This window comes from Centropristis striata, chromosome 5 (assembly GCF_030273125.1).
Source record: "Centropristis striata isolate RG_2023a ecotype Rhode Island chromosome 5, C.striata_1.0, whole genome shotgun sequence".
NCBI lineage: Eukaryota > Metazoa > Chordata > Actinopteri > Perciformes > Serranidae > Centropristis > Centropristis striata.
Window position 1 is genome coordinate 5,674,609 of NC_081521.1, and position 13,964 is coordinate 5,688,572.

The following is a 13,964-nucleotide window of genomic DNA, read 5'->3' on the forward strand; positions in this document are numbered from 1 at the left end:
TCATCACATCCAGATGTAAAAACAAAGCAGACCAAAAAAAAAATACACAAAAATACACAAAATGAACAAAAAAAGACACAAAATGAGAAGACAGAATAACCAAAAAAAAACCACAGATCACACAAAATGACCAAAAAAGACACAAAATGACTAAAAAAGACACAACAACAGACACAAAATGACCAAAAAAGACACAAAATAGACACAAATGACCAAAAAAGACAAAATGACTTACAAAGACACGAAAAGACATGAAAAGGATTAAAAAATTGACAAAATAGCCCTATAAGACTCCATAGAGTTAAACATTTCAGCCCTAACTGTAGTGCAAATTTATTTTTTTGTTACTTTACTTACCCCCATGTATCAAGTCTCATCACAACCAGCTGCTTTAGAGACCTGGACCTGATATGAAACTGTACTGTTAGTATCCTCTGACACAGTAACCTAAATTTGAAATTAAACCACTCCAGGACTTTTTCTTGACCTATATACTACACTAAAACACTGTTTTTTTTAGGTTTCCCAGCCTTGTTATTTATCTATTACACACATTCAGTTCTCCACCAGCCCTTCATTATGTTGCCAGATATGGTTGACAGGAGACTGCATAACCTCTGTTCTCTGTTCTGTGTGTTTAAACAGAGTCTGTGGATTGAGAGAACAACCCTGATCCTGTCTCGTCCTCTCCCCGGGATCTCCCGCTGGGCGGAGGTGGAGAGGAGAGAAGTGGTGAGAAGCTCAAACATTCACTCTCTGTCGTCTAATTCTGCACATACTGCCTCCTGAGGGATGCTAGACTGTTTTCTTGAGCTATCTTATAACAGATGTGTGAAGTCACCTCTGCACCATGCATCTGAAGACGAATGTTAAATTGACTAACGTAAAGCTATATACACATACTTCCTCCCCGTTTATCATATGTGCATTTGTTTTCCAGATGGAAGTGAGCCCTCTGGAGAATGCCATTTATGTGGTGGAGAATAAAACCCAGGAGCTGCGGACTCTGATCAGCCAGTACCAACACAGACAGCATCATGGCAACATCAACTCGCTCAGCATGTGCCTGAATGGGGTCATAGATGCTGCTGTGAACGGAGGCATCGCCAGATATCAAGAGGTAAAGAGAGAAAAAAATAGGTGCATGTATTGAATTTGATTTATGAATCGTAGCTGCAAGAGATCCTTATCTTTTCATTTCTCTTCTCCAACAGGCCTTCTTTGATAAGGACTACATCAGCAGTCACCCAGAAGACACAGAGAGGATCACACATCTGAAGGATCTGATGCAGGAGCAGGTTTGACTCCGCTTTGAATTTCATCATATGTGCAACTGATCGTTAAACAAACTGATTGATTGAGAATTTATTTGAACTAGGGCCGGGACCTGATTAAAAAAAATTAATCTAATTAACTAATCGAAACTAATCGCATTTTAATCGCATATAAATATTTGACCTGAGAACAGTGAGAAGTAATTTTTTTCACATGTATTTTTAGTATACCATTGAATAATGACTGAATACATAAGCTTAAACAACAAAAATATTGTTTATTTTTGTTCAAGTCCAACAGACCAGTGCAGTTTTTGCCATTAAGTGTAGCAATAGCATATTTAGAAATATAGTAAATTTCAGGTATCCTATAGGTAGGTAGACCTTCTGTAAACTGTAATACTTTGCTTTTTAAAGTAAAACACAATACTTTCAAGTACATTCAGAACATTGGAAACCCCAATTCCAACCAAAGCGTCTCATCAGCTTCTTCCTTCATGTTCACTGTGGTTTGTTGTTGTCTGAACTCGTGAACGCTAGTTGGTGCTCCAGTATAATCGGTCCACCTGAAACTCATCCAGTGAGAAACGTTCCGCGGTGCAAAAATAAGTGCGAAAAAAAAGCGTCAATTTTTTAAATATTTTAATTTTTGTGTAATTAATTAATCTTAATTAACGCATTAAAGTCCCGGCCTTTATTTGAACACAAAATAAAAGATGAACAATTAAAAACAAACAAACAACAATAAATACAAGACAACAACACAAAATGAAACAACAACAAGACTCAACACTTATTTATGTTTAAAAGGAGTGGGAAGAAGCCAAAGCTTATTAAATCCCACCCCTTCTCCCTATGATTATTTACTATATTCAGTTATATAGCAACAATAATAATTATAAATATGTATGTATAACATAGTAATATAGTATATAAACTTATTATCTTACACACACACATAGGTATACATACACCCATGTAGTCACAATGAGACAACATTGAACAAACAACAACACACAAAAAGAAAAATATTAATAATACATTTAGAATATAAAACGTCAACATTAACCACCTACTGTCATTTCACACACCCGTTTCCATCCCTTTATTGTGTGAAGACACGCTCTTTATATTTGATTTTGAAGTGTTTAATGTTTGAAAATCGTTTTAATTCTTCACACATCCCATTCCATATTTTTACTCCGTTGAGTAACTCACATGATAATGGTGCAAACAACCTCTCAAGTGCTTTTTCCGCTCTGATTTTTCACATCAACAGGTGCACATTCTTGGAGTGGGGCTGGCTGTTCACGAGAAGCTGGTGCATCCAGAGATGCGTCCGCTGCACAAAAAGCTTGTAGACCAGTTCCACATGATGAGGACGGGTTTACATCATGTGAGTAGTCCCGCATGTGGCTCAGTTTTTCATGTTTCTGTTTGGGCCGTGTTTGTGGTGCATTGCTGTAATGTAGAGTCTGCATCCATGGATCCATATGTGTAATAAACAGCACAGACAGACCGTATAAAAGAAGTGAATGTGGCCAAGGAAGTGGAAGTGCCTTAAATCTGCATTTTTTCTAACAGGGCGGCTCCACTGGTTGTCTCAAGTCTCACTTCTCACTTGATTTATTACCTCAGTAGATAATAAAATATTTTCTTAATGAGTTTATGGACTCAATATCTAGTTCCAAGTCAATACAGCATGATACTCATATTGTAAATTATGGCCCCATGTACAAGACCACAGTTACCAGTCAATATCAGGATAGAGTCATAGCAGGGATGGGCAACTGGAGGCCCGGGGGCCACATACGGGCCACACCCTCACTTGAAGTGGCCCTTAGTACAACTACATAAATTTGAGCATGAAATCTTAAAAGTGCAGTGTAAAAATGCAAAATTACTTCTTGCAATTAATGTTGGTCTGCTGTTCTTGCACTGAAAAAAAAAAGATATCACAGTAAGTGGTTATTTTTTTAATTGCTGCAAACCTTTTGTTTTCCTATTAATACGGTATACATGCATTTGAGCATGAAATATGTTAAGTTACTGCACTGTATACATATTTAAAATTGCAGTTTCATCATATCTGGTTAAGTGCACGGTCCTATATGTGGCCCTGTGGTAGAGTCGATGAAAAATTGTGGCCCCCTCCGGCATTTAAGTTGCCCATCCCTGAGTCATAGCAACGCATGTCCATGGTACTATGAATTTATATTTAAATAGCTATGAACCATTTTTAGTGTACCTCTCATTATAAAAGCTAACTTTGTAGCAGTGACTTCTCAATCTGATCCACAATCTCCTCCAAATGGTTTCTGTGGTCCTCTTCTTTTATATTGTCTATGGTAATAAAGCACTATAGGTATGGCTGTATGTTAATATGGATGTGTGATCAGTGTAAATATTCAGAGCAGTATATGGTTGGGTCCCAGCAGGGCGTACCCGGCGTGGATAGATTTGGTCCTGCAGGCTGCCAAGGGGTCAACTCTCCCAGAGGCATTCTCTCCTCCCACAGCCACATGAGCCCTGAGAGTGTCCGCCTCATACACAGACACAGGTCAGTCACACACACACACACACACACACATGCACACACAAATAGTGAATTCCCTTGCAAGGTGCAAGGTTATAATAGTTTTGGATAATCAGTTTTAGTTTTCATTTTGTTGTGAATTTTTGTTTTAATGAGTTTTTAGAGTGAGTTTGCTAGTTTTAGTTTAGTATTTTTTTTTAAATGCTTTAGTTTTTATTAGTTTTAGTTTTTTTGTAACAGGGTATTTGTTGGGTAGGAGGTTAAAAGAGGTCACAGTAAATTTTACCTTTATTTCCTTTGTCTGATCCATCTTCATTATGTATGAAAAAAGTTGACAAAGACGAAAATGAAGGACATTTTCACTGTAATTTTAGTTAGTTTTGTAACCACACAATACAGTTTCAATTTATTATCATTATCATGTAACCTTTAACCCTTAAAACAAAGTCTGAAATCTCAAAAAAGCCTTTAAAAAAGTGAGGACCGGCCGGAATGTCCTAACTTTGCAAAAATGTCCTCACTCTGTTGGTGAAAAATGTGTTCCGGTCCTCACTATGTAGGAAGTACAAGAACACACACACACCCACACGCACATATACATGAACATACAGAAATATAAGTCTCTAACAACATTGTCCCATCCTGCAGCCCTCTGAACCTTCAGGGTTCGATCCGTCACTCGTCCTCCTCCCTGTCCTCGCACACATCGAGTGAGGCAGGAAACCTCGTCATAATGACCGACGGCCTGATGGGGGAGCACCCTGAGGAGGCGTTACACATGCAGGTACGGCTGGAAATAAATACACATACTAGCAAGAATGTAGTGGAAATGCTATGAGTTTGTACTACACATTAAAAAGCTTAACTCGCACGAAAACTTCAAGATATAAGAAAATCTAAAATAGTTGAATAATACTCAAAACTTTCACGACTATCAACATTGATACTGTAACATTTGAATGTTGCCGTCTAAATGCACATACACTTTAATTAGTAGTTTCCTGTCTGCTAGATAGATCATAAAAGGCTAACACGCCAAAGATGTTTTCAATCAAGTCGAGTGCTTTTTACGCCCAAAGAACAAGTTCTTGTTGTTTTTGTTGAATTTAAAATATTTTTTCTCTTGCAGCCGAGCCCCTCTTCCTCCAGCCTGAGCTCAATCCGCTCCAACTCTTCCCAGATTATTAACTCTGCTCCCTCGAGCGCCAGAGGTAAGTAACAAAGTCACGTCAGAGTTAAAGTATACAGAGACTGAAATGAAAATCACAGATTCTTTTGAATTAGACAATATATTTCATATATACCAACTCAGTTATATCAAGAAGGTTACCAGACAACTCTGTTATAATGAGGTTGCTGCAAGTAGAAATAATTTCCACGTCTTTGCTCTGTCCAGGTTCTCCGTCCTTGCCCGATAAGGCCAAACACAACCGGGAAGTGATGATACTGTTGCCGTCTCATCGTGAGAGGGCCAACAACTCCATGTACTACAACATGGCTGAGAATGGACAGGTAGGACAGATCTACAGCAACATAATGATGTATCAATGTGCAAAATGAAGCAAAAAATGTATTTAGAAAAAAACTCACAAAACTATTTCTAATTTCTATTCTACATTATGTTGCTTTTGACAGAATAACCACATGCAGCGTGCCTTATTTCAGCAAGTTAGCCCCTGTAAGCCGTGTGCTGATCCTCACATGAACCTACCAGAGAAAGGTAACAACACAAACACATCATAATATAAAGCAGGGATGGGCAACTGGAGGCCCGGGGGCCGCATACGGCCCGCAACCTCACTCGAAGTGGTCCTCAGTACAACTACATGCATTTGAGCATGAAATCTTAAAAGTGCAGAGTAAAAATGCACAAAATTACTTCTTGCAATTAATGTTGGTCTGCTGTTCTTGCACTGAAAAAAAAAGAAATCACAGTAAGTGGTTATGTTTTATTTGCTGCAAACCTTTTGTATTCCTATTTATACTGTTATACATGCATTTGAGCATGAAATATGTTAAGTTACTGCACTGTAAACATATTTAAAATTGCAGTTTCATCATATCTGGTTAAGTGCACGGTCCTATATGTGGCCCTGTGGTAGTGTCAAGTCAAAGTTTATTTATTTATAGAACACATTTAAAAACAACCTCAGTTGACCAAAGTGCTGTACAGTTATTAAAATAGAATAAATCATACACAACTGGGTATAAATAAAAACAATAAAAAGAATAAAATACTAAAAACAGTAAAAACAATAGAATAAAATACTAATAAAAACTCAATCCAAAACAGAGTTAGAGATACAAAAGACAAATAAAAGGGTAAAAAAGTAAAAAAGAAAGCCAAGGATTCTTGCCTAGCTGGGACTGAACGGCAAGGAGAATAAATAGGTTTTTAATAATGTTTTAAAGTGCTCGACAGACTGTGCAGCTCTGACCTGGAGAGGTCGGCTGTTCCACAGCTTTGGGGCCGCCACAGAGAAGGCTCTGTCGATGAAAAATTGTGGCCCCCTGCAGCATTTAAGTTGCCCATCCCTGATTTAAAGTATTATGTAAGTAATATGTACAACAGTGCGTGCTGACATGTTTATATCTTCCCTCTCCAGTCTTTCCTAACACTCCCGGTGGCTGGACGATGGATGGAGAGAACAGGGAGCAGGTGTCCTACATGCCAACCACTACTGGAGGGGTCATCATGCCCCCTGTCCCACCCAGATCCTTCCCCCCAGGTACTTTCCTCTTTTACTTTGCAATCATGGGTTTTCTTTGATCTTTTTTGGGGGTTTGGCACTTTTGAGATGCATGCCGGATTTTCAAGGCCATTTAAGACCTTTACGTAAGACCTTTCAAGCAATGTATAAATGAATTATCTGCTCATATGAATTTCACTCTGCAGGACACTTCCTGATGCACTGTGATGCGTTTCACCACCAGAACAGCGACCCTCCCCCCGCCCTGCCTGTCCGTTCTCTTCGAAAGGTACAAACAGCAGAGAAATATCATAAATATCATAAATATAATATATGTGTGGTCATAAAATATCAGATGCAAACTGGGAATTTACATAGTCGCATCTGATTGGTTAAGTCTTGCCTTTAAGCTTCATGTATCCATAAAAAAATAGCAAAAACAACAAAACTATATGCCTCGATACATGTATGTGACTGTTGCTTCGTAGTTTGTTGTGTGCAGGGGGAATATGCATATGGATCTCTTCACCAGCTTGCTTTAAGTTGTTGTAAATATAACTTTTGGGTCTAATTAAAATCCCCCTTTTGTAGCAAGAGAGAGAGGCTGGTTTTATCAGAGAATCATCCATGTTTTCAAAAAGTATTTGGGTGACTCTCATGAACATGGTACAGCTCATAACAAAAATCCAAGAGCATTGAATACATATTTTCTTTGACCCTTTATAACATATACAATCTAAAGTCACTGTTTAATATGAATTTATAATCTATTTAAACATTTTAAGGTATTTTCCGACATTTTTAGGGACACTGTGAGCAAAATTCATTACCGTAACACATTTTTAAATAAAAAAAACAACAAACATTTTTTTTTCTTTGGCAAGCACTTAAATATTCTCAAGGGTAGCTGGTATCACCAAAACGTATTTTATTAAAATATACACATATTTTAATGCAAACGATTCTATCATTACCGTAACATTTAACAATTTTTTTCTCACCAATTTTCATTCAGATTTTGTTCTTTATACATTCTTAAAAACAATAATGTTTGATTATATTCTCTTAAATTATACATTTTTAAACAAATGTATATTTATTTTTATAAAGTTTATTAAATATTTATTGTATATAAGTGACATTTTTATCTGGACGCATTACGGTAATGAATTTGTAAATCAAAAATATGTTTAAAAATATAGAAAATATTATTTTAACACGAAACAATAAATTGTGCCTCATTATAGTTATATTGTTCATTCATATAAAAGTGAAATATATTTAGTTTAATAAAGTGTGTCCTTATAATCTTCACAGACATAACTTAGACTGACTTCATGAGAATCACCCATTTAGTAGTCTATTAATGCTTCCGACATCCTTATGTTAGTGCTCTGAATAATAAATGTATTGTTTGATTTTACAGTACAATCCTTATGCTGATGTTATTTAGCACTTTTTGGGCTCCAATCAGCCTGCAGTTTTGGATATTGCAACCTAGTTTGCTATGGTAATTTATTGAAAGGAGAAAGTTATTTCCATATTTATATAAACGGAATTAATAACAGGTTGACACATATACTAAAATAGACCGTATATCATGATTTATTGTGAAAAACCACGCAATTCTTTGTAAAATCAGACATGCACCATTCCATATACAGCCTGAATGGAATGATTCTTTGTTTCATAGCCACATTTTCTCCAACTGCAATGATTTGCTTGTGTAATCATACAGATTGACAGTCAAAATTGGGCTCATTAGATCTAATTGTCGATTGGTCGAATATTCTGCGTCACTCCTATAGCAAACATTTGGCTTTTCTTCCTCCTCAGTCTGTTGTTTTTTCCCTTTCACTCTTATTTTCCATTCTTCTTTATTTCAATCCACATGCAAACTTGGCATATGATGCTGGAGTTATAATGTTATCTATGGCAATCACATTTTTAATCTTTCCGATTACATTTTCAGTCTTTTGTCATGGTAACTGCCGTCACACAAGCTCCTATTTCCCAAGTTGACAGCTCCCACACATTGTCTTCACTTACAGTCAGTTTGTTAAATATACACTACAGCAATGGCTGATGATTGAGTGTAGACACAGTATTTGTTTCCCTTCAGTAGTCAAGTTATAATTACAAAGCCATTTTCAAGTGTCTCAGTGTTTGAAATACAATGTCAGAATGATGAAGTAGCTGTTGACTCTTCAGCTTCTTTCATTTGCAACTTGTAATTCCAATATTTCTGACGTGTGTGAAGGCAGCGTGGGTGGTGTTGAAATTCAGGTTGTCGTGACAACACTGGACACTAACACACTCAGGAGAAATAGGGCGCAACAGGAATGGGCTCTTAAATCAGGAAGTAAGTTAGCATTTTAGCACGAACCTCTTCAACTCAATGGGGACTCTGAATGTGTTTTTGGTTAGATGCCTGAAATAAGAACACAAGTTTAAGAGGTGTTCGCTATTTGTTGTCCGACATAAAACACATTAGTATGAATTTTGAAGTTAGACTAAATGAGACTACAGTGGCGGGAACTCTCTCGCTAGTCCGCCTAACAGCCTCTAGTCCTGTTTTTCAGTGCTCTTGCAAACCCTTGTAGATTTTAAACCATGTTAATTAACAATTTATTAGGCTACGGATTCATTAGCTTTTCAAAGCCGCTGGTTAGTTTGTTGGAGACCATCTGAAGAATAACTAGTGAGGTAGAAGTCATACGACTGTGGTGTAGTTCGCTATAGCATAATGTTAGCTTTTTACTTTCATCGGCTGCATTAACCCTTCAAACATTTTTTTTTTTTTTTAAATAGATTTTGTTGATTTTTATCAAAACAAAAACATAAACAACATATAAGTGCTCTCTATATTCACAAAGATTTCGCAACAGATAGGAAAATAAACCACCATCCAAACCAAAATGACTTCAAGTACCTCACCCTTCAAACATTTACATTACATTACATTACATTACATTACATGTCATTTAGCAGAAGCTTTTGTCCAAAGCGACTTACAATAAGTGCATTCAACCTGAAGGTACTAGACATAGACCACAGGAATCAAGTAAGTACATAACTTTAAGAGCCAACTGTCATTGCTACAGGAGTGCTATATGTTAAAGAAGAAAAGAAGAGAAGAAGAAGAGAGAAAAAAAAAGAAGAGCATTTAAAAAAATAACATATATATATATATATATATATATATATATGTGTTAGGTGTATATAAGTCAGGTGACCATGACTTAACCGAGGTATTGTTGGAAGAGGTAGGTTATAAATTATAAAAGCAGTGTTCATTTGTGGAGATTATCCTGCTAAATCAAACACATAAGCATCAGAAACGCGTGTGTGCCACAGAGCTTATTTTCTGCAATGATCCAAAATCCCACAGGTGAATTCTCAGTAGACCCCATGGTGATGCTACTTCTGGGTTGGCCTACAAAAATACATCATACATCATGACCATCCGGGCGCAGTAATGTGCCGCCCACTGCTCCTTGCATGGTGTGTTCACTTGTGTGTAAAAAAGGATGGGTTAAACGCAGAGGTTGAATTTCCCCATTGTGGGATTAATAAAGTAATCTTCTTCTTCTTCTTCTTCTTCTTCTTCTTCTTCTTCTTCTTCTTCTATTTCGTTTGCTCTCTATACACCCATGAAAACCCCCAATGTCTCTGTCACTCTCTCTCTCAACAGTCTCCCCTCCACCCGATCCCCGGCTCCCCCACCAGTCCTCAGTCAGCGTTGGGCGGCAGTAACTCCACTCTGTCAGGCAGCGCCAGCAGCGGCGTTTCCTCTCTGAGCGAGAGTAACTTCGGAGGCCAGTACCCGGAACCCGGCCCCATCAGGAACGATGCCTTGGAGCCTCTCCCCAGCCACCTGTGGTCTCCACCTGACGAGTACCTGGCCTCTCCCTACCTGCACATCCACTACGGCGGACCAGAGATCGACTCCGTGGACCCGGTCCGTCCCTTCCACTACCGCAGCCCCGCCTCACATCCGCACAACCACCCGCATCCTCACGCCCACGCCCACCCCGGTCTGGACAGCCACTCCCACGGCCCGCCGCCTCACCACCACGCACCCACCCACGGCCCCCACCACATCCCTTACCGCAGGCCTCAGCCTCCGGCCGTGCCGCCTAAACCCTACCTGAGGGAGGGCTGCATCCCCGAGGAGGAGCTGACGCCTCAGCCCATCCCGCTGCCCCGCAGGATCTTCCACTCGCCTCACGGCCACCGGGAGGACCAGGGGAAACACCCCTGGGAGCAGTGCATCAGCGAGGAGCACGAGGAGACCCAGTGATGAGGAGGCTCCAGCTCCGTTTCATTTAGAGATTTCTTCTCCTTGTCTTCTTCCCGTCATTTGCACTGAGTTAAAGTTGCAGCTTTGTGTTAAGCAGCGGGGTGTGTTCTGTTGAGCCTTCCCGCTCTGCGATTTAATTTCAGTGCACATGAAGGAAAGAAAAGAAGGAGCGACGGAGGATGAATCTACAGCGAGAGGCACAACTGCCGTCACTGCTCCGTGTGGCCTCTTAGATATAATTAAAAGAAACGTGTCTGTTGAACAATAAGACCGATTAACTTTGTCCAGAAATTGATATCGATTGTACACAATTGTACAACTCGTCTGTGAGCATGTTTTTTCATTCGAGAATAATACGACAACAGTTTTGTGAAATATGACAACAGTGATCATAACCATCATGATCCCAGGTGCGGTATAAGCGCTGAATTTAGCTTTTCATGGCATTTTCACAACACATGGCAACGACCGAAGGTTATTATTCACAGTGAAGTGACTTCTCTGCTTTAAATGCTTCATATATATGAATTCTTATTTTGATAAATAAATACATAATACAAAATACATTATAGTGTTTTCAAAGGCTTATCCATTATGTTTTTCAAAACACTGTTAAGTGCTCCTTAATAGTGAATCATATCAAATGGCGCACTCCGATACGTGTTGCTGCCGGGCCGTCATGAATCGCAGGTCTTTAAGGTTGGACTTGCAGCTCCCCTGTTGGACCGGCATCTCAAGGGACGTGAACTTCAGTCACTGACGATTTCCCAATCCGTACCAGCGCGTACGGAAACCTACGTGAATGTATTCAGATGAGATGTTCTATTTGTATTGCACACGCTGCAATGCTGGTTTTTGTTTTAAGTGCTTTAAGTTCAGTCTATGTTGAAGAAGTCTTTTTGTCTCTTGTGTGACAAAGATATCTCGAAAGGAAGGAGAGGGGAATCTGAGGACAGTGACAGACAGACGGGTCCCACACCTGTCATGTTTCATGTTCCTGGTGGATGAAGACGGGATGGAACGAGAACTCTCCACACCTCCACCACCTGCTGGACTCTGAAAACGAACACCATTCTCTCTCTCTTTCTCCCTCCATCTTTTTCCTTCTCTGTGTGGTTGTCAGACCATGTTAAGCAGTGAGGGCTGAACCTGGACAGCTGTGGTGGCATTGCGTTGCATCTGATGACACTGTCTAAACCCCCCCACCCCCCACCCCCCACCCCGCCCGCTGAGTGGCCAGTCGAGGAGCCCACTCCACTCAGACAGCGTTGGAATCGCCTACCTGCCTTAAGTGCACTCAAATGCAGTTTGACCTCTCATCCGGACTGTGAGAAGCTCATTTAGCGACAGCCGTTCTCCTTTTCATTCTGTTCACTATACGCTCCCTGAAGGAAAAAAAAAAAAGATATCTACCTAGTGATGTTTTGTATGGTTTCGTCCTGCTTTGGTTTCAGGTTGCTGTTTGGTTCGTAGCGCTAATATTTCTTACTCTGCCTGCGGCTCTTTCTCAATCACCTGCTGTCGTGTGAAAACTAATGATGTGTTCCAGAAGAACGCTGAAGCCCGGACTGAGAGAGAGGTTTAATTTTTGTGGAGCAGAAGAACAGCACTGTTTATCACGATGTTGTGGGTTGGAAGGATATAGCTAATATTTTAACAATTACTTGTTTGCCTGGTTGTTTTATTTTGATTTTATTTTTTTGCAGGTGGATGCTTTGTGTTACTGTACATCAAGTTGTCAGCTGACTAGACAACATCTATTTTTGTATGTGAGACCATCAGTTGTGTGAACATATTTCAGAATCCGTACTGAGACAGAAGGCCCAGGTACTGCATCAGCTGCTGTACTTTTATGGAGATGAACCTGAGGTTAGATATATTCAGTATGTGAGTATCTCTTGTGAGCCTGATGGCACTGAGGATAACTGGTGACTGAAGTGATACTCAAAATATAGGTACAATAGAATTTTTCAATGTAAATTCTGTTATTGTACATACAGCAGTATTGTGAAATATTTTTGAGAATTATTGCAGACGCCCCAAAAAGGTTTATCGTTGTTTTGTGTATATACATGTACTCCAGAGATCAGTGTAATTGATAAATATCTATAATCAGTGTTTGAAAAAGGACAAATCCATTAGACTGTGGCTGTCTCCACCGTTCTTGACTTTGAGTCTTCTCATATAAATACTTTATACACTTTTCAATGTGCTTTCCTGTACATATGGTGTTAGCATGATCAAACAGTGTTTGGTTGTAAAAGTGGTTTTCCTACTCCCATAACTGCTGTGGTATGGAATTCATTAACGATGCCAAACATTAAAGACAATCTTTTATCAGCTCTAACTCTTCCTCCTTAACTTTGCTGTGCTGTGAGTGGTGGAGCAGTATGCCGAGTGGGCAGGAGAGGGTGCTGTTTGACATGAAACTACATGAAGTAGACGCCAAAAGAGTGAAAATGCAGGCGAGTCGTTACTGTTATGCAGCAACATTTTGGCCTCAACAGTTTTGAAAGTTTTAATGTTTTGGTTTGTTGTGGTTGGCACTGCCAGGAAGACATATTGGTCAATCTCAGGCACTTAAATAATAATCCTTATGTGTGGACTGGCTTATATTGGTGTATCAGGGTGGAATATTATAGAGATCAGTCAGCCAAAGCTCCATAAGTGATCCAGGTTTAGCTGGCTTAGTTCAACTTTCTTGCCTTTACCTTTACAATTCAGTCTAACAGGGTGAAACTTTAACAGGACAAAAATAAATATTGAAATATTGAAATAAAAGGACCTGAGTAAAAGTTTAGGCTCACTCTACTTCACTGAAGGGAAAAAACAACAACTTGAAAATGGTCTCAAAGGAATTGTAGTCTTTTTTTTTCTTTACAATGCGAGAAAATACATAATAACAGGGTGGAAAAATACCTCAGGAACACAGTAAATTATTAAAATGGTAACAACAAAAAATATATATACATGTAATCAGAGAGAGTTTAACATGGTCTGTGACATAATTAAAGAGTATTTTGAGTATTTTATGGCTTATAGTTATTTTAAAAGTGCATTATTTTGCACTGGAGACATGGTAAAATCAAGCATGTGTAATATCAAAAAATGTTTTCAAAAATGTATTTTTAATGTGCATTTTTCTGTGTGTATGTGATAAA

At 38.9% G+C, this 13,964-nt stretch overlaps 1 protein-coding gene across 1 annotated transcript in view; it reads left to right on the top strand.

The window, feature by feature from the left end:
- Positions 1-13,150, top strand: part of LOC131971634 (dedicator of cytokinesis protein 3-like) — a 75,925-nt gene extending 62,775 nt beyond the window's left edge. The window contains exons 43-54 of the mRNA XM_059333162.1: positions 646-732; positions 941-1,120; positions 1,215-1,298; positions 2,554-2,670; positions 3,713-3,834; positions 4,459-4,594; positions 4,940-5,021; positions 5,207-5,322; positions 5,446-5,530; positions 6,417-6,539; positions 6,707-6,789; positions 10,195-13,150. Coding sequence (XP_059189145.1) covers positions 646-732; positions 941-1,120; positions 1,215-1,298; positions 2,554-2,670; positions 3,713-3,834; positions 4,459-4,594; positions 4,940-5,021; positions 5,207-5,322; positions 5,446-5,530; positions 6,417-6,539; positions 6,707-6,789; positions 10,195-10,803 — 1,824 coding nt within the window. The 3' untranslated portion in view covers positions 10,804-13,150. The remainder of the gene's footprint in view (positions 1-645; positions 733-940; positions 1,121-1,214; positions 1,299-2,553; positions 2,671-3,712; positions 3,835-4,458; positions 4,595-4,939; positions 5,022-5,206; positions 5,323-5,445; positions 5,531-6,416; positions 6,540-6,706; positions 6,790-10,194) is intronic.
- Positions 13,151-13,964: the final 814 nt, after the last annotated feature.